The following is a 27,435-nucleotide window of genomic DNA, read 5'->3' as shown; positions in this document are numbered from 1 at the left end:
GTGCCGGCTCCGAGAGGCCACGTTGGCTCCACGGAGACCCAGGAGAGGCCAGATCAGACCGCTCAGACAGGAACTCAGACAGGGCCCAGAGACCCGGCACAGTCGGCCACAAACACACAGCAATTAACCACGATTAACCACAAACACACCACCATTGACTGGCAGCGACCAGGAACCAGAGGCAGCCGCATGCCCCGGTCCATTAGGGAATCACCACAATTAAATACTATTAACTGCAGCGAGTGCAGACACAACAGCACACAGCACAACACAATTAGCCTGAATCACCACAATTATCTTTAATACCTCGGGGACCCCGGGGTAAGAGCAGAACGCATTACGGTCGGCAACAACATGTGGACTAATCTGACCGTCACAACTATGAACTTCCTAGAAAACGTATCGCTGTCAATCGATTAAAGTAGTTAATCGTCATTAATTGCATGATTGTCCATAGTTAATAGGGATTAATTGAACAATCACATTTTTTATCTGTTCGAAAATGTACCTTAAAGGGAGATTTATCAACATGGGACTGAGCAAATATGCTGCTTTATGCAAATGTATGTATATATACTGTATATATTACTGGAAATCAATTAACAACACAAAACAATGTCAGATATTGTCCAGAAACCCTCACAGGTACTGCATTTAAATCATAACATGGCAAACTGCAGCCCAACAGGCAACAACAGCTGTCAGTGTGTCAGTCTGCTGACTTGACTATGACTTGCCCCAAAACTACATATGATTATCATATCTGGAGGTCAGAGGTCAAGGGACCCATTTGAAAACAGCCATGACAGCTTTTTCCTCGCCAAAATTTTGCGCAAGTTTGTAGCCAGCATCTTCACTCTTTACCCTAATTTTAATCTAAATTGATATTTGTTTTAATTATTATTAACCTTTTTATTAATTTCCTAATTTATTTATTTTTCTGTTTAATTTTCCCTTTTATTTATGAATGTATTTATTTGTATTATTTTTTAATTAATTAATGTTATTATTTATTTATTTTTTCATTTTTAAAAATGTATTTTTGCATTTATCTTTTATTTATTTTATATTTATTTTTAAATGTATGTATTTATTTATGTGTGATTCATTTTCGATTAATTTCAGATTAATCGCGACTACCCATGGAACCCATTTTCATTCACATATCTTGAGGTCAGAGGTCAAGGGACCCCTTTGAAAATCACAATGCTGGTTTTTCCTCGCCAAAATTTAGCGTAACTTCGTAGCGTTATTAAGCGCTCTTCCTCTTAGATCTTCAAGTTAGTATCTTCACTCTAGCTTTAAAATTGAGTCCACTACAACCTAAAAATCACAAGTTGTGTTAATGCGATAAAAATATTAGTGGCGTTAAAACAAATTAGCGTTACTGCGTTATTGCGTTAACTTTGATGATGGCTCTAAGAAAATGCAATAATCGATTCGTTTAAAGGAGACTGACCTGGATGAGCAGAGCGGCGTGTTCCGGCGCTCCATAACGTAGATCGTGCCCGTTGATGGCCAGCACGCGGTCGCCAACGCACAACTGTCCGTCGCGTGCTGCCAGGCCGCCCTCCAGCAGGTGGAAGATGAAGACGCCGTGCTCCTCCGGCCGCCTCACCAGCTTAATGCCCAGCTGCTCCTCCGGATTGGATTTGTTCAGGACCACGTGGATGCTATCGTCCCTCAGGGGATGGTGCGGGAGACCGTGAGACGGCAGGCCCCCGGCGACGTCGTGGCCGTGCCCGTGGCCGTGCGAGTGCGAGCGGTAGCGATGGCGCTGTTCTCTGAGCACGGTTAGCCGCAGGAGCTGGCAGGGCTGTTTCAGGGTCACCACGGCGTAGCAGTGGGGCACGTTGCTGATGTCGATGCCGTTTACCTGAGAGGACAGAGACGCAGCTTAAAACGGGACTTTGAGCGCCTTGTACTGATTTGTGAAAGACGTTTTTTACTGTGATACCTTCAGGATCATGTCCCCAGGCAGCAGGCGTCCATCCCGAGCAATGACGCCTTCTCTGTAGATATCCTGGATGAGGACGCGGACCAGGGGGGTCTCATTGCCGCCGACGATGCTGATGGCCAGCGGTTCTGAGGGATCCACCCGCGTGATCTTAATACTGGTGAGTTCACCGTCAGGGATCAGGTGATGCAGCTGAGGAAGAGCCAGCACTGAGGAAGAAGAGAGAGGCTGAGTTTAGTTGTGAATCATGTTTGACAAAGAGCCAAATCCAACAGGAGAGGAAGTGGGAGAAAGAGAGACACATGGAGGGAGAAAGCGTGGTGGATGGTGGTGGAGAGGTTCTGCAGTGGAACCAGCTGTCTCTACTCCCTCAGGTTACTAAAACAAACTTGTACAAGCCAAAGAGGGAAAATTTACTTGGCCGGTTATCCTGCTCCATGTTTGCATCATTAGTCACGTACATCTGTAGCAAGTATGCCTGGGAAAACCCTCAATTTCTAATTTCCACAAGGTTATTACTTGGGCGGGGAAGTACAGTTATGGTTGTAAATATTCCAGCCGTTGCACAGTGAAAATGTTCGTCGAAAAAAGGCATTTATCTTCTAGTTTCTCTTGAAATCTGTACAAGGCGCTCACAAAAGTGTAATTTGTAGCAGATTTTTTCACTTGTTTTCACATCAAGTCTCGATCAACTTAATTTATTTTATTCATTTATTTATGTCTCTATTATTATTATTATTATTATTGTTTTTAATAATAATGTTTTATTTGTAATTATTTATATTTCTTATTTTTTATAAGTATCATAATTTTCACTTGTTTTCACATTAAGACTCAATCAACTCAATCTATTCTATTCATTTATTTATTTCTATTATTTATTATTAATATTTATTTTAAATTTCAATGTATAATTTTTTTTAATTTCTTCCTTCTTTTTTAAATTATTATTATTATCCCTTGTTTTTGAATACTTTGGTTTTCAATCTGTTATTATATGTACATATTACTTTATTTGTCATGGTTTAGATTGTTGTGGTCATTTTTCTTTAGGAAACAATAAAAAAGCATAATTAAAAAAAAAGACTCAATCAACTCAACTAATACACAGGATTATTTTTATTATTTATTTATATTTCTTTACCATTATTATTATTAATTTGTTATTTAAACATTTAAATGTATTATTTAAAAAAAATTATATATTATTTGTTTTAAAATGATTATTTTCACTTGTTTTCACAAGATTTGATCAATTAAATTAATTTAATTCATGTATTTTTTATATTTATTATTTCATATTTTTTATTATTATCATTATTCTAAAAAAAATTATCATTACATTTTTTTATTTTATTTTTAAATATTTATTCTTTTTTAAATAATTATTATCATCCCTGTTTTTTCCCCCTTTGTTTTTAAATACTTTGTTTTTTAAATCTACAGCAACTATTTGTTATAATATGTATTATACGTACATATTCATTTATTTGTAATGGTTTAGGTTGTTTTAGTCATTTTTCTTAAGGAAACAATTAAAAGCATGATTAAAAAAAAAAAAAAAAAAAAGACTTGACCAACTCGATTCTGCCATAACAATAAATGCAGGGTGTAACCAAATAATACGATAAAACCTCCTGGTAAACCTTCACTTTTTCTGAGGAATGCCTGCTAGTTTTATCTCAATTAATTGTGAAAGCTCCCCTCTCATGCCCAGTGGTAAATTACAGAATGACACATCCTAAACTGGACCATATGGAGGTGGGTGGAGATCTCCTGAGACTATTCTGGCCCATAAATGACAGCGAAGATGTATTCCTCGTCTCATTTCTTTTTCTCTGGTTATGAAGAACGTCTCTCTCTCCTGATCCCTCAGTGGGCCGTCTCCCTCCGTAGTCTCAGACGTTTCCTTCTACTCACGCTGCACTTTCTCCAATCCAAAGTCAATATTTTGTCTTTATTGCAGCAGATTGCTTCTGGGGTGGAGACCACATTAACACAGAAGAGACTTGCTGCTGTTATGTAACCCCTTCCTCCTCTCCATCACACACACCCTTTCAACCTCTTCCCATCATTCCTCTTTTTCTTTCATCCACTCCTCCAATCCGTGGGGACACTTGCTGCCTTTATTTGTTTCCTTATCTCACATTGTGTCTTTCTGTATCCGTTCTTCCCTCCATTTGTTCTGTATGGATCTATCTCTACCTTCCATCCTCTCCGTCTATCTCTGCCTCTCCAGCGGCAGGCAATGAATATTTAATCTATTCTCTCCTCAGCGATGGCCTCAGAGAATAATCTGGTCCCAGATCGTTCGTCATCCTTCATTCTTACGCAATACCACATTCCTTCTCCTCTTCCCGTCACGCTGCAGCTCTACTTCAACATTGCGCTCTCTGATGGTTGACTATACTTCCTCCACTTTGTTATCACGAGGGTCGGGCTGTGTGGACTTCACATTCAATATCTCCAGAGCTCTCTACTACATAACATCTTATGGCTCCACCATGTCAGGAGCACCCGCACCCTGGGGACTACTCCATCAAGTTGGTGCAAACCTGTTGACCCTGGCTGTGTTGAAGGGAGGAGAAAGAGGAGGAGGAGGAGGAGGAGGAGATACAGGATGAGTGGAGATGAAGAAGAATGACATACTGTAGAGGAGAAGAAGAAGTTAGAGGTGGAGAGGAGAAGGTCATGAGCCTCGTCTCCTGTGACCTCCCGTATCCCATCCCTGTCTAAAGTGCCTCAGGCTACCACTCTCCCTCCTGATCCCTCTCCAGTGATGCACTAGTTATGCAATGTGCAGCTGAATTATTAAAGAAACATATGCTCCTGTTACACTGAGGGCTCCCAGCCGTGTCACCCTCCTCCTCCTCCAGCTGAGGGAACAATGCAAACACACACACACACACACACAGACACAGTTGAGCCATCTCTCTTCTGGGAATCATGAAGTGCAAATGCAGCAGTGACATCAAAACACAAAACAACCACAAAAATACACATTAAAGAAACAAAGAGAAGAGCTGCAGGCCTGTTGTCCATACCTTCCTGTGGCACATTAGAGTTCCTGGCATTGTCTCTCTCCTCAGATGTCTCGTTGCTCACTGCGTTGCCGCTCTTCGTCCTCCTCAGGACGCTGAACGCCCGGTTCAACCTCCTGAAGGAGCGGCTCTTTGAACGCTCAAAGTTTCTGACTGCAGAGAAGAACACAGGGGAGGAAGAGAGGCACTTTATAGATTTGCTCACACTCTTAACAACATGCCCAGACATGTCTGGATCTGCCTCCTCACAGCCAATCAGATGCCTCCCTCCTGGCTCACTGACTGAGATCTGGGTTGTTAAAGACACCAGTGAGGAGAGGATGAAATACCTGTGTGGTCCAGGAGGTCCAGTTTGAATGATACAACCATCAGTTTCAAGGCTGACCAGATGCCAAAACAGTGCAGACACACAGAGGTTTATAGAGCTATGAAACAAGACTTTACAACTGTGGTTCAGCAATCCTTTTCCCTTCGTCTAGATGATATCTTAGTTTATCTTAGTGACATAAGCAGTAAGGTTATGTGTTGTTCCTGAAGTATATTGCTGGCTGAATTTGCATATTAAAAGTACCCTTTAGAGTTTTTGACCTCTAGTAGCGCCATAGAGGAATGTTTTTACCAGTGGGTCCCTGTTACAGTATGTTTGTAAGGACGCACATGTGCGGCGCGTTACACATTCCTGCCACCAGTTTCATGCTATTCTGCTGATTGACAGCTTAAACAAGTAACGAATCAACCATTAAACATATCATCAACATTTTTGGTCTCTGCGACCTCCTGAGAGAAATATCTGTCTCTTTAGCTGCTAAATGTTCCACTGTGGTCACCAGCTAGTCTCTAGCTGTGTCTGTCTGTCGTGTGGTGTAGAGCAGGTCATGTATAGGTTTTAAGAGCTTTTTCACTGAAAATAGCTGCACCTGCTGCTGCCGACAACAACAACGCTATGAGAGCTGTGAGAGTGAACCAGAACAGCTAAGTTGGTGCCGGACAGATAAACAATGAGCTGAAACTCACTATCCCACTATTACTCTCCCGATTTGATTCAACACACTGTGTGGTACTCATTGGAATCATTTTTTTGTAAGGTAATACGAGTCAACGGCCCGCCGTGACTTAATTCATTTAACTGTAACTGATGATGGAAACATTTCATAATGACACTGACAAACAAGTAAGGGATAATGTACAGCGAGCCGGTCATTGTTGTGAAATAAACCCTGACACGAAGCGGAGGGGTCTCTCATCGCCCTGAAGGGGTTTATTTCACAACAATGACCCGCTAGCTGTACATTATCCCGCTTATTACACGGCTACTGGCTTAAGAAAATCAATAGTATGACACAGAAATGGTCCACCAGAGTCCAACAACTGTCCTTTTACAACATTTAAACTGCTCGTCCTGTTTTATATTTTTGTTTTGATGTATTTTAGGATGCCTTTTGTAACACATTGGCCAGGCTAAAATCAGCCTTTTGGCTAATTCTTGCACCATGTGTATTCATTAATTAATCTGTCCCTTCTCAAATAAACTCAACTAAAAAAAACTAAAAAGTTGTTTCTGTGTGGATGCTTTCAACCAGTCTCTCTTTAATTAATAAAGCCAATCTGTGCCGAGTATAGTTACACGGTTGCGTAACTGCAGCAGTGATGTAACTCACCGTGGACTCTAGTGACCACATCCAGAAGATCCCAGTGAGACTGATGTCTGGTTACTTTACTTCTCTTAGAAATAGACAGACGGGCTACAGGAGGCTGCAGAGGACAGGCAGCATCCCCGGCCTGGCTGCAGCGAGCACGGGGCAGCGTGCCTCTGCAGCGCCCCTCCCTTCCTCCCTCTCTCCCTCCCTCTGCGGGCTCGGGGAGATGCGAGAGCTCCTGACAGCCACATTATTCTTTAAAAGCGCCAGCCGCTTCTGGAGCTGTCAGCTTGTTCAGCAGTAGTGGCGCTTATGGTGGTTGTGGGCGCTCAGCCGGCCGGGTCTAAAGTGCTGGTGCAGCGTCATTTGGTGTCCCCACTGCCTGCACGTTAGTGGAGGGGGGGCGGAGAGGAACACTCGTGACTGCTTCCTGGTTTCACAGGTGGGAGAAATGGAGGGAGAGCGTGCTGATCACGTCACCGTGCATTAACACACACACTCGCATCAGGCTATATTTAACCTCTCCTTCCATTTCTCCTTGACTGCATAATGTAGCTGCCCTCTCACTGACTTTCTCTCTACTGTGTTTCTCTGCTGTTTCCCACGAAGAGAGATTTTATAGATTGGTGTAAAAAAAACAAGGCAGTAGAGCTAATTGGTTGATAGGATTTCTATCAGAGAGCATTAGAAAGAACAAAGACTGTATTCGAGGCTGAACGAGCGCCTGGACTATACGTCTGCAGGTGTAGCTGTATGTTTGAACATCTGGTTTTGACTGGGAGACGGTGGAACTGTGACTAGAAAACTCTCTATTGATTTTCAATCCGTCACACTCACAAACACTCACTCCCTCCAGCCCTCTCTCTCTCTCTCTCTCTCTCTCTCTCTCTCTCTCTCTCTCTCTCGTCAGATAACGCCATGCAGGACTGAACGTGACCACATCCGTTCGCCCACTCACACTCACTCTTCTTGCTGCTGCCGCGGGCGGCGAGGCTGGTGGTGCTGCCCGACTGACTGTTGTCCTCCATGCTGGGGTCGAAGGCGGGGTTGACCAGGCCGGGCTCGTCTGACAGGAGGGCCACTGCGGCGGCGGTGGGGTCGTTGGGCAGCGTGGCGATGGTGAGCTCCGACGTGCTGTCGGTGCACTCGCCCTCCTGCGAGCGCCGCTTCCTGTCTGCCGAGAGCCCATAGTGAGAGGCTCCTTTACACCTGCACACAGAGGGGTCAAAAGGTCAGTCTCAACGTCAAATTACAAAGCAAGCATGGTGCAATTAATACTGGACATGTTGATGAAATGATCTGACACAGGATGTTGAACATGCAGCAATAAACAACATCACTTATCCACCTGATGCTGCCCCGCCCATTTATTCACTTGCGGTTCGAACGTAATTGTGTTAGTTCTTCCGGTATAGCGCCAGCATTGCTATTATTATTATTGGCGTAAACATGGCGTGGGAATCTGGAGCATAAAGTAATATTCATCAGTTATTATTCATTTTTTGCCCCAGTTTGAGTAATTATTTCTCTTAGTACTCTCCATTTCTCTCTCCTTCTCTCACTCACTGAAGGTCCTTTCAGACTCAACACAACATCGGCACCACTGCGCTCTGAACCACGTTATTTCCAATGGCTTCCGACACGCCACGACGGCTTTTGAGCAAAGCAGCGGCAAGCGCAGCTCAAACACGAGCTCAAACTGCGCTGTGTCGCGAGCATAGACGGCTCTCTTGCCAAGAAATGACATTTGGTGTAACTCTATTGTCTTCCGGGTGGAAACAGTAGCGATTATAGACGCTGTGCAGCGCCAGAAAAGGGTCAAGATAAGGAAAAAGTGATTTTCCATAAAACTTAAAACAGCTTTTTTGGCAAGTAAAAGATATTAACCATGGATGTATGAACACTGGCGACGCAAAGCGAAATAATGGCACTTCCGCTCTAACGCAACGCAGTGCAGGAGCACCCTAGTTCAGGCAAAGAATAAGGTGAATAACAGTAGAGTGTAAATTAGACATTCATGTTTAAATCTAATGAAAAGGTCACTTTCTCAAGACTAATGTGAGCCGATTTCAGCAGCTCTTCCTGCATCCCAAGGCGTTCTGCTCACTGACCTCTATCTTCTGCTTCACACAAAGACGCTTATCTGACCTCCACACTCAAAAAGCACCTCTCTGAGACACCACACAGCCGGAGTACAATAACAACAAATGTTGTGGTGGCTGAATATATTTCCTGGCGCTCTCACTTTACAATTTATGCAGCACCTCTCTGACAATGTCATATTTACTCTCCTAAAGAAAGAAGACACTCTTTCTTTTGTGGCAGTGTGTGTAATCACATGTAAGGACGGCTTTTCCTCTGTGGCTGTGAGTGTGAGCATCACTGACACATGATTGAATACAAATGTAAGAAAACAGCCATTAGTCAGGAGGGAGGCTGAGGAACTGACACAACATCGGAATATAAAACAGAGATCGTCTGAATGTTGTTTTTCTCAGAAACAAATCTAAAGTTCCAGATGTCTTCTCCCCGTCAACAACAGCACAACCACAACACATTCACAGCCTCTCTCTCACACACACATCCACACGTACACACCGTGCACGTATTATGCTGCACGCCATAAAAGGCTTTTCACACTGACAATATTAAATTGGGAATGTTTGTGTGTGAATTAGAGATATCCCTACAGAGGAGGGTATTGTATTGTTGGAGAGCTTTCCTCCATCTGTAAGCCATAAAGGCTTTGAGCTGACGCTTCATCAGAGGCAGGAATAACACTGGCCCGTCTCTCTGCGGAGCCATCAGCACAAACATTAACTGGGTTTTAATGAGCTGGATCAAACCCAGGCACCGCTTCAACAGTAGCTCAGAAAAACAACAGGAGCGCCGTCCATTTCATCCTGACGGGCCGGGCGCCGCCGGACTTTACATCACGCCAAAAAAAGGAGGGGGGTTCAGTAAAAGCAAGGTGAAACGGTGGACTCACTGAGGAAACCAGATTACATGCTGGTTGAGCCATTTGAGCCCAGAGAGGCCAACGGCCCCCCCTCGGGGAGCCACATCACTAGAAGCAGCATTTTGTCTCAATAACAGAGCTGTCAGAGCGGGTCCTGCTCTCCATCCATACCTCACAGGGAAAATCATTTCATCCTGAAGTGGTTCTATATCTCACTTGTAGCCGCGGGGTCAGACTCGCGGTTAGAAACGGCTCAACGCGGAGCTGAAGTAGCTATTGATCTCACTCCGAGCTCTGTGACACAACACTGAGATGCTGTACCTGTGTGTGGGCATCGTGAGTTATTCCTGTTCATTCAGTTAGTACATTGATTGGTATCAAGCATGTCCGTGCAGCAACACACCACTTTAACTGAGTGAAGAGGTTGAGTAGAGCAATATTTCAATCAGCGGCGGAGGAGAGGGCAGCGCGGCAGAAGCTCTCCTCGTGTCACTCACTATCAGTTAGAAGAATTAAAGATTAGAACACTGCTGCTACTCATATAACCTTCCTCAAGGGGCCCAAACAAATACCTGTGGGCCCAAATATACACAGACAAATGTGAACATGTGTCACGGTCTTACTGTCTGTCATACGTTAAGTCATAAGGATGGGCTATTACGATTGGCTGCTGAGGTTTAGTGGCAGGCCTAGTTGGTGAGCAGGAAGTGATTTTAGCAACTTGCGGGAGAGCGAGAGGAATGCCTCACAGAGAGGCCACACAGGAACACCAGAAGGACGGACCTGAACGCCACAAGGGAGGACTTTTGGCGTGGTGTGTTCGGTTGTGAGAGTTGAATGCCAATCCTGAAGAATGACAGAATACAGATATTGACGTTCCCTATAGAGGATTAATCCTCATGACTTTGGTGATCCTCTGACGTTTCATTTAAGGCTACGTTCAGACTGCACGCAAAAGTGGCCCAAATCAGATGTGCATACTGTATGTGCACAGCATAAATCACATGGAATCTGATCTTTTTCATTCTGATTTGGGCCATTTTCATATGTGGTCCTAAATCAGATAGAAGACTGATCTTTTTGCAATGCGACCTGTGACTTTTACGTTACTCTAGATTGTCATTCGTCACAATTCTTAGCTGGTGGGAGTCACTCCATTTGCCTCCCGATCCAACTACTCCAACTCTGCATCCACACCATGGATGCTCTATAATACATCCAGGATCTACACAAACCTTCGTTCAGAAGTAGCAGCCATTGCTCCCTGAAAAGCCATAGTTCAAAATGTGTCTCTCTTTCTCCTCATCTTTGTCCTTACTATCATCTACTCACGAATGTGCTGGCTTCCACTGCACAACAACTTATAAATGAAACTGTAAATGACTTCCGTGACCTCCATGTTTACTTCCGTACGACAGCGTGCTGCATGAGAAGTCTTGGTTATTGTTTTTTGTGCATGTGGGTCAGTTCATTACCTGACCAGTTCACACTGGAATCTGAAATTGGCCACATTTAAAAAATAATGTGAACAGCCAAACAAAGACAATCTGATCTGAGCAATAAATCTGAGTTGAATCTCAGGCTTGCAGTGTAAACGTAGCCTAAAGCCGTCACGTCAACATGTCAACATGTCAACTTGTCCAATACTTTGGTTTATGAGCTGCAAAACAAAAAGCCTCATTCGTACGTTGTGTTTAGAGCTAATTAGCAAATGTTAACATGTCAACATGCTAAACTAAGATGATGAACATGCTAAACATTATTAGCATCCACCACCAAAGTGTAGCCTCACAGAGCCACTAGCACGGCTGTAGACTCTTCATCTTGTGAACATATCATCACACTCACACTTACAGATATAAGAACAACCTCTTAACTAAGAACAACATCACAGACTCCAGTTGTCCTTCTTGTTACACAACTTAGAGCTGCTGTGACCGTTCCTCAGTAACAATGTCCTCATTCCCTCCCAGCCGGTATTAATACCTTCATCTATATATAGATTTCACTCCCCAACAAAGTCTTATGTTGCAGCACTGAATATAGTCGCTTCACTGAGCATTTGCTTCTTCTTTATTTCCACACACACCAACACACACACACCTTGGACAGGCTCGTATAGGACGTCTGGGCCACGCTGACTATATGGAATTAAAGCCTTAGACAACATTCTTCTGTTTCATGGGTAGTGGAAAAGGGAAAACCACAGTCAGTCAGTCAGTCAGCAGCGACGGGCAAATACCGTTGAATACAGGTTCATTCAGTTACATGAATCTGACAGACCACCCAAATCTCTGCAAAACGTCTGTCCAAGTATTAATGAATGCACACTGCACACTGAACCTGAGTCAGGGAGATCTGAAGGGGTTCACTTCTAAAACTGAGCTCCGATACAAAGGATAAAGAGAAATGTATTTAGAGCTGTCACAGGGAACAAGTTTTATTGTCCCAGAAACGTGGAGGCCATCACAACAGCAGCACCGCTGGTTTATTAAAGGCTTTGTCTCCCGTTAATTAAAATCTCCTTCCTCCAGGGGGACAAGAGTTGCCATAAAAGCGCCGCCGTATCTCAGCTGCTTAGCGTTTTAATGTCTGGGGTTTTAATGTTAAGGCCGCAGTCTGTGCTGTGTGAGGTTAAAGGCAGGGAAACATGACAGAAACCCCTTGTCTTCGTCACCAGGGTGGTCCTGGAGCTTTAGAGCCAAGGTAAGCGAGCCAATTAAGTCGGCACGCTGGAGACGTGCAGCGCGTCGAGGGAGGTAGGCCTGCAAAGACGTCCACATACTGTACATACACTCTTCCTGCTTGGTTTCTTTCTTGTTTTTCCTCTCATGAACAAGCATCTGTTTGTGTATAATCATGGAGATGCGAGCGCTTCCCCTTTCTCATTTTCCGTGCGATGATCACCGAGCTTAGAGGATGCTCATTAGCGCCGCAGTATCCGTGTCTCCGTTATCACAGCCTCCGTTATCACATCATCTCTCTAAATCTGTGGCGAGATAAGACGCCAAGACATCCTCGGTACTCATCCTCGCCGCCTCCTCCCTCGTCCTCCAGCGCTCTCCAGCGCAGTTAACAATTACCCACGATGCTTTTCGGTGACGCGGTGGTCGTGCCGAGGCTCCCTGGCCGTGACACAAACAGCCCCGTTCTCGTGATGCGAAATAAACACCAGCTCACAACTCATCAAAGCCTGTGAGATTCTCCAATCCTCTTTAGGGGTGAGTGGATTATCCTTCCTAACCCAAATACTCTCGCCGCTCCCTGACTGCCGCGGACAAGTCGTGTTGGGCAACACGCCGCACACACGCCGCAAATTACCTCTCGCTGAGGTGACGATTCCAGGTCAGACAGTCACATTCAGAAACTGGGCTGAGTCTCGCTGCTTATTTTCACACGCTGCGGGTGTGTAATGGTCTGAAATCTAAAGCATTGTTTCATCCTACAGTCGGCTGACACATCTACGACCCACAGCTGAACTAACTTTGCTTAGTTAAACTCTTCTTTCTCCCTTTTCCCTCCTCAGTGACCTGAAAGCAGCAGCAGGTTACTGACGAGTTCTGACACCAACTTCCTAATGCCTTTGAAAATATACCAGCGACACCTGACATGTAAAGAAAGCGTGAGAAAGGAATCCCCGCTTGTAGTGTGAGATCAGAGGACGCCTAAAGGTTTCTACTCATAGAAGAATGTGTGTATGTGTGATATATGTGACAGAAACAGAGAGAGAAGATTAAAAGTGACAGCATGTGATGTGTGTGAGTTTATTTTTGTGCGACATATCTTCAATGCAACGGTTCGTATTATATCTTACAAAAAGTTATCTTTCAAATTCATTTTTCATCCAGAAACACCAGTGAGCCCCGACATAAAATAATTACATAACTTAAAGTGGCAATCTCAAAAGATGTTCTACTAACTAAACTAAACCAGCTGAAGGCCAAAAACATGGCCTTCAGTGCCGTTCTTTGCTCTTCTTTCAATGAAGAAAGACTCTCCAGTCCTGATAGAACTGAAGCTATTTGTTAAAACCCAGACATGTTTGATGGACCCTGGCTTTACTCATCACATCTAATCCATCTGATTCAGGGATGAAACTCCTGAGAGTTTGTCCATAACAGCTTTTGGCTAACACACATCAAGCTTGAATTACAGCCTCGTGGTCGTACGCCTCTGCCAACCAGTCAAGTTACAGTTTACATCCATGTCTGTCCAAAATATCATCACTTAATACTGTTAAACATCTGTGTGAAATTGTCATAATTAGCATATGAATTCTTGAGTTATGGCCAAAAATGTGTTTTGTGAGGTCACAATGACCTTGAACTCTGACAACCAATATCCAATCAGTTCATTCTTGAATCCAAGTGGACGTTAGGGATGTGCATTCCAAGCAAAAATACTATTCATCTAACGCTGTGGATTAAGAGTTTATTCCAACCATATTGTTGGAACCGTGGAGGAGGCCGGTGGAAAGACAAACCAAGACGGTTATGGTGAGTTTTATTTTGTTTCTGTTAAGTTTAAAGGACGATATGTTCTGCTGCTGGAACAGCTGATAAACCTGCTGAAACTACGAGGGGCGCGGCGCCGCTTGCGAGCACACACACACACACACATACACAGACATGCGCTGACAGAAACGAGCCGAACTGAACGTGCCACACACGTTTACCGGTAGTAACGTTACTACCAGGCAGCGCCTGCGATGGTTAATACAAGGGAAATATATATTTTCTATTACACGGCTATGTTGAATACTCAATTCTGATTGGTCAATCAAGGCGTTCTGCGGTCTGTAATTTCTGCATAACAGACCGTTGCTATGGGCGCAGTTCAGATGTCGGACTCTGGCGGAACGTTTTTGTGTCAAATTATTGATTTTCTTCAGTAAGTAGCTGAGTAATAAATGGGATAATGTCCAGCTAGCGGGTCATTGTTGTGAAAGAATCCCCGACAGGGCGATGCCGCACAGTCTCTCATCCCGTAAACTATTTAACGACTATTCGAAAAAAAATCTAAAATCATGACCCATCACTAGTGGATGTTTGTGCCAAATCTGAAGAAATTCACTCAAGCCGTTCCTGAGATTTAACGAGAATGGGGGACACACACACACGGACACACACACACACACACACACACACACACACAGTAGCCAAACAAGAAGACTGGTGTAATATGGGGAGGGGGGTGGGGGGGGTGGCGACCATTAATTGAATTTATGGAAATAAAGGCTTGAATTAAACATTTTTCCTTGATTAGATTAGTAAATCAATTACTGCTTTATCACACACTGGGGCCACGTGCCAATAATACAGCATAAAGTAAAGTTTGATTGGGAGGGAATAGACAGAATGATAGATAGGTACAAAGAGAAAGAGAGAGAGAGAGAGAGAGAGAGAGAGAGAGAGAGAGACGTAAAGACAGACAGGGTAATCCAGTTAATGATGAACTAGAGGAGTGTTAATCAGAGGATGCGCTGGTGTGTTGATTGGATCCGCCTGCTGTGAGGGGTAATCCCATCTGCTGCAGGGGGGGAGGGTTAGAGGGGACGGTCTCAGCTGTGGGAGGACATTTTAGCCAGGCCTGTTTCTAAAGACAGATCTGCTAAATTGAAGCAGGAGGAGAGGTTTAGTTGGGTGTGACTCCTTGCAGATGAATGCATACACAAACCAACAACATAAATCCTGTCTTTGTGTCTCCGTAGTGCTGCGGTGCAGCGAGCGGTGGCTCGGCAGGTTTTTTGGCTTAATGCATCTGTGTGTGTGTTTACTCCCAGCTCAGTCAGCCTGTTAGTAACGGCCCAATCTCTGAGTCATGGTTTTCCAGCCGATCGATGTGTACGATCATCAGTGGAGTCCTGACCTCATGATCGGGCTGGAAGGACATTTACGCAGCGTTTATTGTGTCGTATCTGGTTTCACCCACGAGAGCAATCTCACTGTTTTACTCAACACAGAAGATTTATTCTGGACCTCAGCTCACTAATACACCTCACACATGTTCACCTCAACAGCCCTGCAGTGAAATCCTATGTACACAACAGTAATCCCCTCCACTCTATATGATCCAACACAGTCTCACGGCACTTCCTGAAATAGTCATGAAATTTAATCTGTTTGATTCGAGTACACAGACACGAATTTCCCTTTTTTTTGTGACGTTTAGCATGACTTATACAACGTATTTTTTCGTGCATTTTCCTATGAATGTCCAGCAACACGTGACACACGTGTCAATTTTCCCTGCAGTCTTTTCAAAATAAAACTACTTAATTAGGTTTAGGAATACAGTGGAAACCGCGTATAGTGATCACGTCTGTTCGGGTCAAGTAGATCACTATAAGCAGATGATTATTATAATCAAATTTTTGTTGTTTTGCATAACTTCTCACACAGATTACCATCTAATTGACATTTGTATATTTATAACATGAATACAAAGTAATGAAACGGACCGCTTCCCTATTTACGGGATCGCTGCCGATTCTTGCCGATTCAGAGTTTCACTTTGGGGCATTACGTGACCAGGCATTATCAACCCAATCCTCAGAGAAAATGACTTTCTTTTCCCGTCATGATATCAATGTACACACAGCATCAGCCTCACGTATCTAGCCGGAAAGCAGACAGTCCGTGAGGCGAAGTATCAAGAGAGTAAAGTAAAAAACAAAACACAAATTCAATTAACGTTAGTCTAACATAGTTTTAAAATGTTTTTCCAGATGTTTTCATGAGAAGACCTCAAATGAACACTGTAAGCGGACTACTTGATTACTATAAGCAAATTATTTAAACAGCATTTGTATATGAATGATTCTGTCCCAAGCTGGTTGATCACTGTAAGCAGTTTCCACTGTAGATGGACTTGGTTAGGTTTAGGCAACAAAACTACTCAGTTAGGTTTAGGAAAACATCATAGTTTGGGTTAAAATAACTCCGGAAGTGGCATAACATAAATCAACATTGACTTCTGGTTTCACACGGGATACGAACACCGGTCAGGGATCTATTTTTTGACCCACCCATCCACCCTGACATCCTACTTCCTGGTTCACAATTACACGGATTACATACAAATTGATTTTGTGCTGACCATCCCGAAAAAAAGTGAAATTCATGTCTACTGTATGTACACGCATCAATACATTACATTTTGTGACTATTTAATGAGCTGCTGTGCGACTGAGCTGTATGATCGCAGAGAATCCCCACCAGGCTGCTGTCCCACATTGCTCCTGGCACCTTTTAGTCTATATTTCTCGCTCTGTTCCACGCTACAGCCGTTGGCAGTGTCCTGGTTTCTCTACCTCATCGTGCCGCGGTACAACTGCCTGAAACCCAGCCAGCTCTGGTCAGCCCGACCCAAAGCCCTGGCATCAGCAGGGCAGCGTTCACGTGACAGATTAACTCTCCGCTGCTCTGCTCTCTGCTGTCAGTCACACTCTGCTGGCTCCCCTCCTACAGATTAGCTGCTGCTGCTGCAGACAGGAGACTGTAGAAAATATTCCATGTTTAACATGTCACGCCTCAAAGACCCCAAAACACCAGCCAGACTCTGAGCCAGACAGAGGCTCAGAGTTAACACACAACTTCAGTGATACGGCTAAGGAAGGAAGACACTGGATGGGAATGATTTAGCACAGATATGAAAGCACTGGAGAAATAAATATTGTATATTTACATTTAGTGAAAACCTTTTCTTACAAAATATCCAACTCAATCCCGTCTTTAAATGGGACATATCATCAGAGCTGCAACAATTAATCGATTAGTTGTCAACTTTTAAATTTATCATCAACTATTTTGATAATCAATCAATTTTTTGAGTTATTCTTTAAGAAATAAAGTCAAAAACCTCTGATTCTATCTTCTTAAATGTGAATATTTCTATTTTTTTAATCATGCTTTTAATTGTTTCCTTAAGAAAAAAGACTACAACAATCTAAACCACAACAAATAAAATAATATGGACATATTACAGATAGTAACTGTAAATTGAAAAACAAACAATTAAAAAACAAAGGAGAGAAAAAAGGTAATAATAATGATAAATAAAAATATAAATAAAAAATTGTAAAATAAAAAATATAATAAATTAAACATTTTTAATTTGTGAATAAAATAAATATATAGTAATGATAAAAATAAATAAATACAAATAAATAAATGAATGCAATTAATCTCATTCATAAAAGAAAAGTCTCACCTTAAAAAAAAATCTATATCCGTTTATGTGTACGCTATATTTAGAATATTTTCACGGCTTTATCTTGGAGACAGCCCTCTCCTTCTCCTTTCCAACGGGGAGAAAAAAAAGGTAATAATAATAAAATAAATAAAATGAATAAACAAATAAAAAAAATATTAAATAAAAAATTTAATAAATGAAAAGTTTAAAATTTGGGATAAAAATAAATAAATAAAAAGGAAATAATAATAATAAATAAATAGAAATAATTAGAAATAAATAAATTAATAAAATGAATTCATTTATAAAAGAAAAAAAGGCTCACCTTAAAAAATATCCGTTTATGTGCACGCTATATTTAGAATATTTTCACGGCTTTATCTTGACGTCAGACAGCCCTTTCCTCTTCCATTCCTATGGGGAAACTGAACTGAAAGTGAAACTTATTTATGCCCTTTCCAAAGCCAGCAGGCTCAGATGACAAAAACAGTATGGATACGTTTCACTTTCAGTTCAATTCACCGTCGGAAAATATTCTAAGTATAGCGTACACTTACACAGATATCAATATCTTTAGGTGAGCCTTTATTATAGGTGGATAAAATAAGTTTTTCTGCCGTCGCCGTCCACAGTAGTACATTGCTTTGCTCCGGTATCGTTGCTCCTGTCTGTTTCTCAATGCTGGGGGCACACTGACTGCCATGTACTGTAGTTATTACACCTACTATGGATAACTAGTAGTACAAAACACCCGGACTATCCCTTTAAAGAGACAGGCGCTGTGGGTGAATACAGGTATATTCAGACAGACAGGATGAGAAAAACAATGTCTTTTTTGAACATTAAAGCATGTAAACATGTTCTAGTAGAAACCCTAAATATGAACCTGGAGATGAGCCTGACATGTCCTCTTTAAACCCTCTCTGCATGCTGACACTTGTTGGCTGGTATTTCTGCTTGAACAGAGACACATCTGTGACGAAGGCTCCGCTAAAGTAAAAACTCTGACCTGCTACTCACTTCTTCTTCTTCTGCTCATGAATAAATGAACGCATACATTATTCATCTGTTCTTTTGTGACGGCGTATTTACACATGCATCGAGCGCTCTTCAATTATACATGGTCGAATGTGTGTTTTTGGCGAGTCGTATTTGTTTCATGTGAAGCGCAATACGTAACAGGAGATTCATGCGTTCGTTCGACGTATTTGTTTGTCCTCTACATGCGTCCTTGTTTCCTTTCATGCTTGGTTGTGTTAGTGCTCATGCATATAAATGTTCCCACGACGGATTCACCGAACGTGCTTCATATTGTAAATCCCATGCACAGAAATAATTAAGCTGATTTAATGTTATCTCCTTTTAGAGAGTTGTTCCGGAGGCTAGGAAGCGGGCTGATTTGTATCTCTCCGCCACACTCTCCCCGCGGCCTTCCCTGGATTTCTGGCCTGCTAGATACAATGAGAGCTGCCTCGCCACAGAGCAGGGATTAATATTTAATCCTAACAAACGTCTAATTAGCAAAGCCTGCCCCACACTTGAAACCGCCACGAGGCCGAAGAGATGGACCTGGAGATGGACCCGGGCCGTAAACACTCGTATTGTTCAGGAACCAGCGAGTGCGTGGCGGCTAATCCTGTTAGAAAGCGTCCGAGCCGAAGACGTCTGGAGACCCCGGGAGCGCGCATCAGCTCTCTGTGATCAAACACCTCCCAGATGAGGGCTGAAAGGACGGAAGCTAAGCTAATCATAGTGTTTAAGACATTTCAGCACAGGCCCAGAAATGAACATAGATTAATCATTAATGCTTTACAGCACTGCACTGTGATCATCAGGGGAGGCCATGTGGGCTGGGGGGGAATAGTGTGTGTGTTAGGAGTAAAAAAAACAAAAAAAAAACAATGTGTGTGTGTGTGTGTGCCGGTGCTGCTTTTTTATTGGCTGCTGCTGACGGAGTAAAACGGCAGCAACCATATTAAGCATTTCATCACAGAGAGATATTTACTCTCCCCCGGCACCATCTACACGCCGCGTATAGCCACTATAGTCTGTATACAAGCCTACGCTCATTTATTGTGTGAGTAAGACAGATTGCAGCCACTCTCATTTTTCCCACGCAATATAAACCCCACTGTAGTAATCACATTAAAGTGAGAGGAATCAGAAAAGAAAAGGAATAGAGGAGAGATAGAGGCGGTGGTAAGGAGGCTGGAGGCTGCTCCTGTCAACAGTAGGGATAAAGACAAATGGTGTGCCACTGCTCTCTAGCCAGGCAGAAAAACACCACGTCCACATTTGTCTGCTCCTGGTTTCTCTCGCTGTCATGTCATAATCAGCAAAAAAAAAACTCGCCGTCACCGGCAACACACTCCCGACACTCACTCTGTCTCCGTCTGACTGTCAGTATTCCTCACTCGGTGGGCACATTTTATTTACAAACAACCGCTCATTGAAATGACCCACATACCGGCCGTTGCATCATTATGGCAGCCGAACGTATGGCCAGATGGAAGGAAGTGACCTCACACCCTCCTGTCTCCTCTCCGCTGTACGTCCCCGACATCCACTTTCATCGTTAAAGCATCCTCCTCCCGTTCTTCCCTCTATACATCAAACAAAACGTCATCCAGTGTTGGCTCGCGTGACCACGCCCCCTTTTTTGGGGAAAAGAATCCCGTGTCCCTCGTAGATGGTAACAGAGTAAACAGGAGAAGTTGAAACGTGTCTCCAAAGTTCTACTTTAAACAAACTGCTAATAGTAATAACTCGGGCTGCCATAGTTAACGCGCAAATTCGTTTTAATGCATTAACCAATCATGTCATATTAGATTGTCGGGAAGGAGGTTAAATAAACGCTCCAAAATTACACTACATTTTGGCGAGGAAAAACTGGCATGGCCATTTTCAAAGGGGTCCCTTGACCTCTGACCTCCAGATATGTGAATGAAAATGGGTTCTATGGGTACCCACGAGTCTCCCCTTTACAGACATGCCCACTCTATGATAATCACACGCTGATCTCGGATTTGTTCTCCTGCCGTGTCCTAAAACAGATCTAATAGAGGGGCTTTATGGCTCCGAGCTATAGACCAGACCAGCATGGCTTTATGGTTCCAAGCTATAGACCAGACCAGCATAGCTTTATGGTTCCAAGCTATAGACCAGACCAGCATGGCGTCATCTCCGAGGCTGCGCTCCCTTTTGGGGGAAAGAAACTCGCCGTCACAGGAGAGAAAATGAAGAAAAGCTGTTGTGTAGCGGGTTAACCGACGCTTTCACACTGACATTTGAGGCTAATACGTTACGTGAATATTCACTTTCAGTGTGCTAAATGGCTAAATGATGCTGGTGACAGTGACTAGCATGCTAGCTAACGTTAGCTTGATCGGGAGGCTGCTGCAGTAATACAGTCATACATTAACGTTATAGCAGCATCAAATCATCATTTAAGTGTTTTTTTGTTTTTTTTACCTTAACCTAAAGAACTTGCACGTTTGTTGCCTAAACCTAAAGAAGTATTTTTGTTGTGTTCAAAACGTAACGTTTCATGCAGTTTTACATGTTAGAACATGTTGTTTTTAAGTTTCACTTTCACTTTTACAACGAATTAGGCGCAGTAGGTCCCCATTGACCCACATCTATGGGGCTTACAGCGACTGATAACGCCTATTTAATAGATCAAACAGTTGGCTATCACGAGATATGAATGCATACGAACTTGTCAGAATTACAATCCAAACATACGTCAGATTGCATTGAAGTCTATGAGATCTTCAGTTTTCTTTCCACCAAAAGGGGGCGGGGCCTTGACACTTTGCGACATACCCGTATGTGCCGGATTTGATGTAAATAATGTCATCTCTGCTGCCTCTCTTCTTCCAGCCCATTCGGTCCACTTCCCTCCATCACCCCCCCTCTCTCCTCCTTGGCATCCACTGCTGTCCAATATGGGCTCTCGGTGTCTGCAGGAGCTAAAGCCCCACTCAGTGGAGAGAGCATACAATGAAATGAGGGGATTTGCGCGGCGCTCCATTGTTCCATGTATTCACGGAGCATAATGGGACATTTCCGTCAGACTGGAGAGAGGAGCGGTAGCCCAGCTTGGGGATCAGAGAGCCCTGGCTTCACACGGCGCTGCTGAATATAGTCAACATTAACTCCCACACAAAGAGACTCTGAGGGCCAATACAGAGCGGGAAACACAGCTCAGGAGGAGAGCAGCCAAGAAACAGAGATAGAGTGACATATAGTGGAGTGGAAAAAGATGATATTCTGTCTGCTGTTTTGTAGATCAGTTAATTATTCAATAAGTTGACAATTCTGATAAGCTTCTAAAATGTGAGGATTTGCTGCTTTCCAACTTCAAAATTCAACTTTATTTGTCCCCGGAGAACAATTTGTTTTTGCAGCAAGTCATCGGTAAGAATAAGAAGAATAAAAATGCTGAATTTCAGGACATCAATTAAGATCAACATCACTACTATAAATAGATCAATCCCTGGTATAAACATAATGGTAAGTAAGCGCAAAAACAAGCAAAATCAACACAGAGCAGCAGCATCGTGAAGCACTGCCACAACCAACATCATCATCAATGTTCCACTGTAAACTGAATATATTTGACTGTTGGTCGGGAAAAACAAGCAATGTGAAGATTACAATGGTAACTTCTCACTGTTTTCAACATCTTTTAAACTAAATGGTTCATATATTAATTGCAAAAATAGTCAACAGACCAGCCGATAATAACAATAATCCTTCAACTTTATTTGTCCCCGGAGGGCAATTGGTATTTACAGCAAGAATAAGAAAGATATGAATTCAGATCAACATCACTACTATACATGATAAATCAACGGTATAAATACAACGATAAGTAAGTGCAAAAACAAGCGAAATCAACACAGAAAGCCAGCATCGTGAAACACTGTCACAACCAACATCATCGTTCCATCTGAATATATTTGGGTTTCGGACTGTTGGTCGGGCAAAACAAGTAACATAAAGATGTTGCCTTGAGCTCTGGGACATTGCGATGGTCACTTCTCACTATTTTCAACATGTTTTGCACTAAACGGTTAATATATTAATTGCAAAATTAGTCGACAGACCAGCTGAAAATGACAATGATCCTTCAACTTTATATGTGCCTGGAGGGCAATTGATATTTGCAGCAAGACATCGGTAAAATACAACAATAAGTAAGCGCAAAAACAAGCAAAATCAACACAGAAAGCCAGCATCGTGAAACATCGTCACAACCAACATCACCAACATCATCGTTCCATCTGTTTTATATCACTGTAAACTGAATATATTTGGGTTTGCAAGCAATATAAAGATGTCGCCATGAGCTCTGTGAAACAATCTTTTAAACGTAACGGTTCATATTTATTGTAAAAAATAGTCGACAGACCAACCGACAATGACAATAATCCTTCACCTTTATTTGTCCCCGGAGGGCAATCGTTTTTTGCAGCAAGACATCGGTAAGACAAACGTGGTCCCAGCAAGAATAAGAAAGACATGAATTAAGATCAACATCACTACTATAAAATGATAAATCTCTGGTATAAATACAACGATAAGTGCAAAAACAAGCGAAATCAACACAGACAGCCAGCATCGTGAAACATTGTCACAACCAACATCATCATTCCAGCTGAATACATTTGGGTTTCGGACTGTTTGTCGGGCAAAACAAGCAATATAAAGATGTCATCTTGAGCTCTGTGTGATATTTTCAACACCTTATAGACGTGAAAAATAGTCGACAGACCAGCCGACGATGACAACAACCCTACCCCGTGAGAGGTTTGTTTCCATGGTGTCAAAACTCAACGATACCCGACGTGCTGTGCATCTTAACGGTGATGTAACCGTTGCTATTGATGGAATATCAATCATGAGGAATGGCTGTGAAAATGTGCGCCAACAGGTGTTGTTTTTATTGCATGTGCTGTTTTAACGTCCTGATGCTGATTTTAGATGCAACAGAGATGATGTTTACATAAAGGATGCAGTAGTAGAGTAGCCAGCTATGAATATTTAATGCTGAGGTGAAAGTCTATTCCATAACAAACACACCGTGGTTACAACCGTCCACCAGCTTCTCTCACACACATACACACATAAAACTGACAACTGTGAGCAAAAACGTGAGCTGACATTTGGCTCAAATCAATACAGTAGTCACACTCACACATGCTGCTATAGAGATAAAGGGGGGGGGGCGGGGGGAGGGAGAGAGAGAGAGAGAGAGATGCCATGCTGCAGTGCTGTAGCATCCAAACTGTCCTGGACAGCACAAAGCCCTACCTGCTGGCTCTACTGCATCCCACTGCCACAACAAGCAATGAGCAGGGCATCAGAAGCTATTCTATCATCATTCTCACACCACAAAGACACACTGACACTCTCAAAGTCATGGTAAAAACGTAGAAGTTACATGGATGTACGGCACAAACAAACACATACAAACAAATGGAGTGTTGATGGAGGGGAGATGAGCTGGTGAAAGGATGCAGGAGGAGGCTGAGTGTCGTACTCACAGCTCAGAGTAGAGGATGTGCAGGTTGCCCAAATTGTCAGTGTAGTTGGCCGGGCTGAGCCAGGGCAGGACCAGCAGCAACAGAGCCTTCATGGTCGCCTCTTCCTCCTCCTCTCTTTCCCTCCTCTCTGCACTGAAGCTCTCTCCTCTTCTACTCCCCCCTCCTCCCCCTCCTCCTCCTCCACCTCCAATTCTCCGAACCTGGCCGTGCTGACCCCCACCCCTCCTCCTCCTTCTCCTCCTCCTCCTCCTCGCCTGCTTGCCTTCCTTCTGCCAGAGGCGCTCTCAGATCAGAATTAATCCTTCACTTCTTACCTCTTTCTTCCCCTCTGGTCCCTCTCTCTCTCTGTCTCTCTCTCTACCTCTATATCTGTGTGAGTTTCCTCCTCTGCCTCAGGCTGGCTGCTGCCTGGTCATCTCAGCTGCAGAGGCGAGCGGGCCAGTTGCCAGAGGTTGAAGACGGAGCGGCGGCGGCGGCGGCGGAGGAAGAAGAAGAAGAAGCAGGTGCAGAGCAGAAGTCCCGTTGTGGCACACAGGAGGAGGAGGAAGAGGAGAAAGTGCAAGAAGAAGAAGAAGAAGAGGAAGGAGGACCCATGCAAAGGTGGCACATTTGGAATACAATTTGAGATGTGCAGCCCCTTAATCTGCTCTGGGCACTGGCTAGTTGTAAGAGGATTTGCGCTCGTGTGTGTGCATGTCTGCCTCCGTCGGTGTGTGTGTGTTTGCAGGCTGTGACTTATACTGCAGCAGAAACCACTGAGGGGGGAGATGGAGCAGACCAAACAACGACATTAGGGGGGGTGGGGGAGGTACCTGGTGATGCTCTGATTGGCTCTGCCCTCTTCACACATGTACACACACTCTAACACACACACGCACACACAACCTCTGCATTCACCTCCCCCCCCTGAACACACACATATGTTGGTCCATGACGGGGGAGGATGGAGAGGAGGAGGAGGGGAGGGGAGGACATGTTGCCTCCGAGCCCTCACCCCCTCCTCCCCAACGATGGACTGCTCCCTGTGCAGCAGATTGGTCTGATCGCTAAAAAGAATCTGCCTACATGTGTGGAGAGAAAAAAATAAAAAGAGCATGACCAAAACACACCGGCAAATCAATACTCTCTGCAGTGATGGAGGCTTGTTATTCTGAGTGACAGGGAAGAGGAAGATTGGGGGGCAAGAAATAAGAAAGAACCGCTGTCCAAGTGCACATCTCATTCATTCAGTCCGTCATTCATTCATACAATCATTCAGTTTCTGAATATTTACAACAACACAGAGGGAAAGATAGAGGAGGATACACGATAACAAAGGTGAACCCCGTCTACAGGGATCAGCTGGAAACAGCTGGGAGGTGACGGAGGAGAGGTGTGTGATGATGGACTGTGTTACATGTTGATGGCAGTGACTGGTATTGAATTAAAAGGTGCTGAATACAGAAGCAAGATGCTTTTAAAGTAACGCTGTCAGGCAATTAGAATATTTAATCAAAATTAATCACACATTTTTTATCTGTTCAAAATGTACCTTAAAGGGAGATTTGTCAAATATTTAATACTCTTATCAACATGGGAGTGGACAAATATGCTGCTTTATGCAAATGTATGTATATATATATTATTGTAAATCAATTAATAACACAAACCAATGACAGATATTGTCCAGAAACCCTCACAGGTACTGCATTTAGCATTAAAAATATGCTCAAATCATAACATGGCAAACTGCAGCCCAACAGGCAACAACAGCTGTCAGTGTGTCAGTGTGCTGACTTGACTATGACTTGCCCCAAACTGCATGTGATTATCATAAAGTGGGCATGTCTGTAAAGGGGAGACTCGTGGGTACCCATAGAACCCATTTACATTCACATATCTGGAGGTCAGAGGTCAACGGACCCCTTTGAAAATGGCCATGCCAGTTTTTCCTTGCCAAAATTTAGCGTAAATTTGGAGCGTTATTTAACCTCCTTTTCGACAAACTAGTATGACATGGTTGGTACCGATGGATTCATCGTGTTTTTCTAGTTTCATATGATGCCAGTATCTTCACTCTAGCTTTAAAACTGAGCTTCTACAACCTAAAAATCGCAAGTTGCCTTAATGAGTTAAAGAAATTTGTGCCGTTAAAACGAATTTGCATGAACACGTTATTATCGCGTTAACTTTAACAGCCCTAATTTAAAAGGTAACTTTGGTATTTTTCAACCTGGACCCCTGTTTTCCCATGTTTTAGTGTCTAATGGGAATAACAATGTCTGAAATTGGTCCAGTATTGAGGAAGAGCGCTGCAGCTGCTCACAGGCTGCAATATGGAGCTATTGTGGTGCAAGCTGGCACCGTCATTTATGTCACCTAAAAAGTGCTTGTTTTTGCCATGACAGACTCTGATTAGGGCAATATGACGATATATATATCGTCAAAACGATATAAAAATGTTTATCGTATATATTTTTCTATATTTTTTCTATTGTGATAGACTAGGCCTATATTTATCTCTTTTGTCTCTATAATTTCATTTAAAACTGTTATGTTCATTTTGCACTCAAGTTCTTCAAATGAGAAAAAATACTTTAATTGTGGTTACTTCATATAGAAATGTTTATTGAATTACCAGAAAACATGCTATATCATCGTACAGTATATATATATTGTTATCGAGATATGAAATGACCTCTAACAGGATAGAAGAGTTTGGCCATATCTTCCAGCTCTAGCTGTGATTGTTATTATAAGTGTCTGACAACATTATGGAAAAGAGTCTCGCTCAAGGAGAAGTCTCGTTCTGAAATCTGGCGAGGTGACGTGTTGCCGGAAGACAACGGTGGAATAGTGGAATACTTAGTGTTATCTAAAAGATTCTCATCTGTCCACAATGTGGACGAGCTCTTTGAATTAGTATTTATTTGAGCCAGAGTATTCGGATGTTCAGATTTCACAACAAGACTTCTCCTTGAGCGGGACTTGGACACAATAACAAACCGACCGGATCAAGAGAAAGGTGAGAAAAAGGTTTTATTTCTCTGTAGGGTCTTTTACAGGATGTTGTCAGACAGTTATAATAACAATCTGAGCCTGTCAGTGGCAGAAACAA

At 43.1% G+C, this 27,435-nt stretch overlaps 1 protein-coding gene across 4 annotated transcripts in view; it reads right to left on the bottom strand.

Moving 5' to 3' along the window:
* lnx1 (ligand of numb-protein X 1) overlaps window positions 1-27,435 on the bottom strand; it is a 91,860-nt gene that overhangs the window by 9,714 nt on the left and 54,711 nt on the right. For 2 of the 4 annotated variants that reach the window (XM_037771245.1, XM_037771244.1), the window contains exons 3-6: window positions 7,594-7,844; window positions 5,002-5,151; window positions 1,958-2,166; window positions 1,460-1,876 (exon numbers count right to left, since the gene is read on the bottom strand). In XM_037771245.1, coding sequence (XP_037627173.1) covers window positions 1,460-1,876; window positions 1,958-2,166; window positions 5,002-5,151; window positions 7,594-7,844 — 1,027 coding nt within the window. Of the gene's footprint in view, window positions 1-1,459; window positions 1,877-1,957; window positions 2,167-5,001; window positions 5,152-7,593; window positions 7,845-24,338; window positions 24,520-27,435 lie in introns of those variants that run through there. The other 2 variants (XM_037771247.1, XM_037771246.1) reach the window with 2 other exon arrangements.

Source organism: Sebastes umbrosus, chromosome 5 (genome assembly GCF_015220745.1).
Source record: "Sebastes umbrosus isolate fSebUmb1 chromosome 5, fSebUmb1.pri, whole genome shotgun sequence".
NCBI classification, from domain to species: Eukaryota; Metazoa; Chordata; class Actinopteri; order Perciformes; family Sebastidae; genus Sebastes; species Sebastes umbrosus.
Note: the sequence above shows the minus strand (reverse complement) of the source record. Positions and strands in the feature narration are given on the sequence as shown.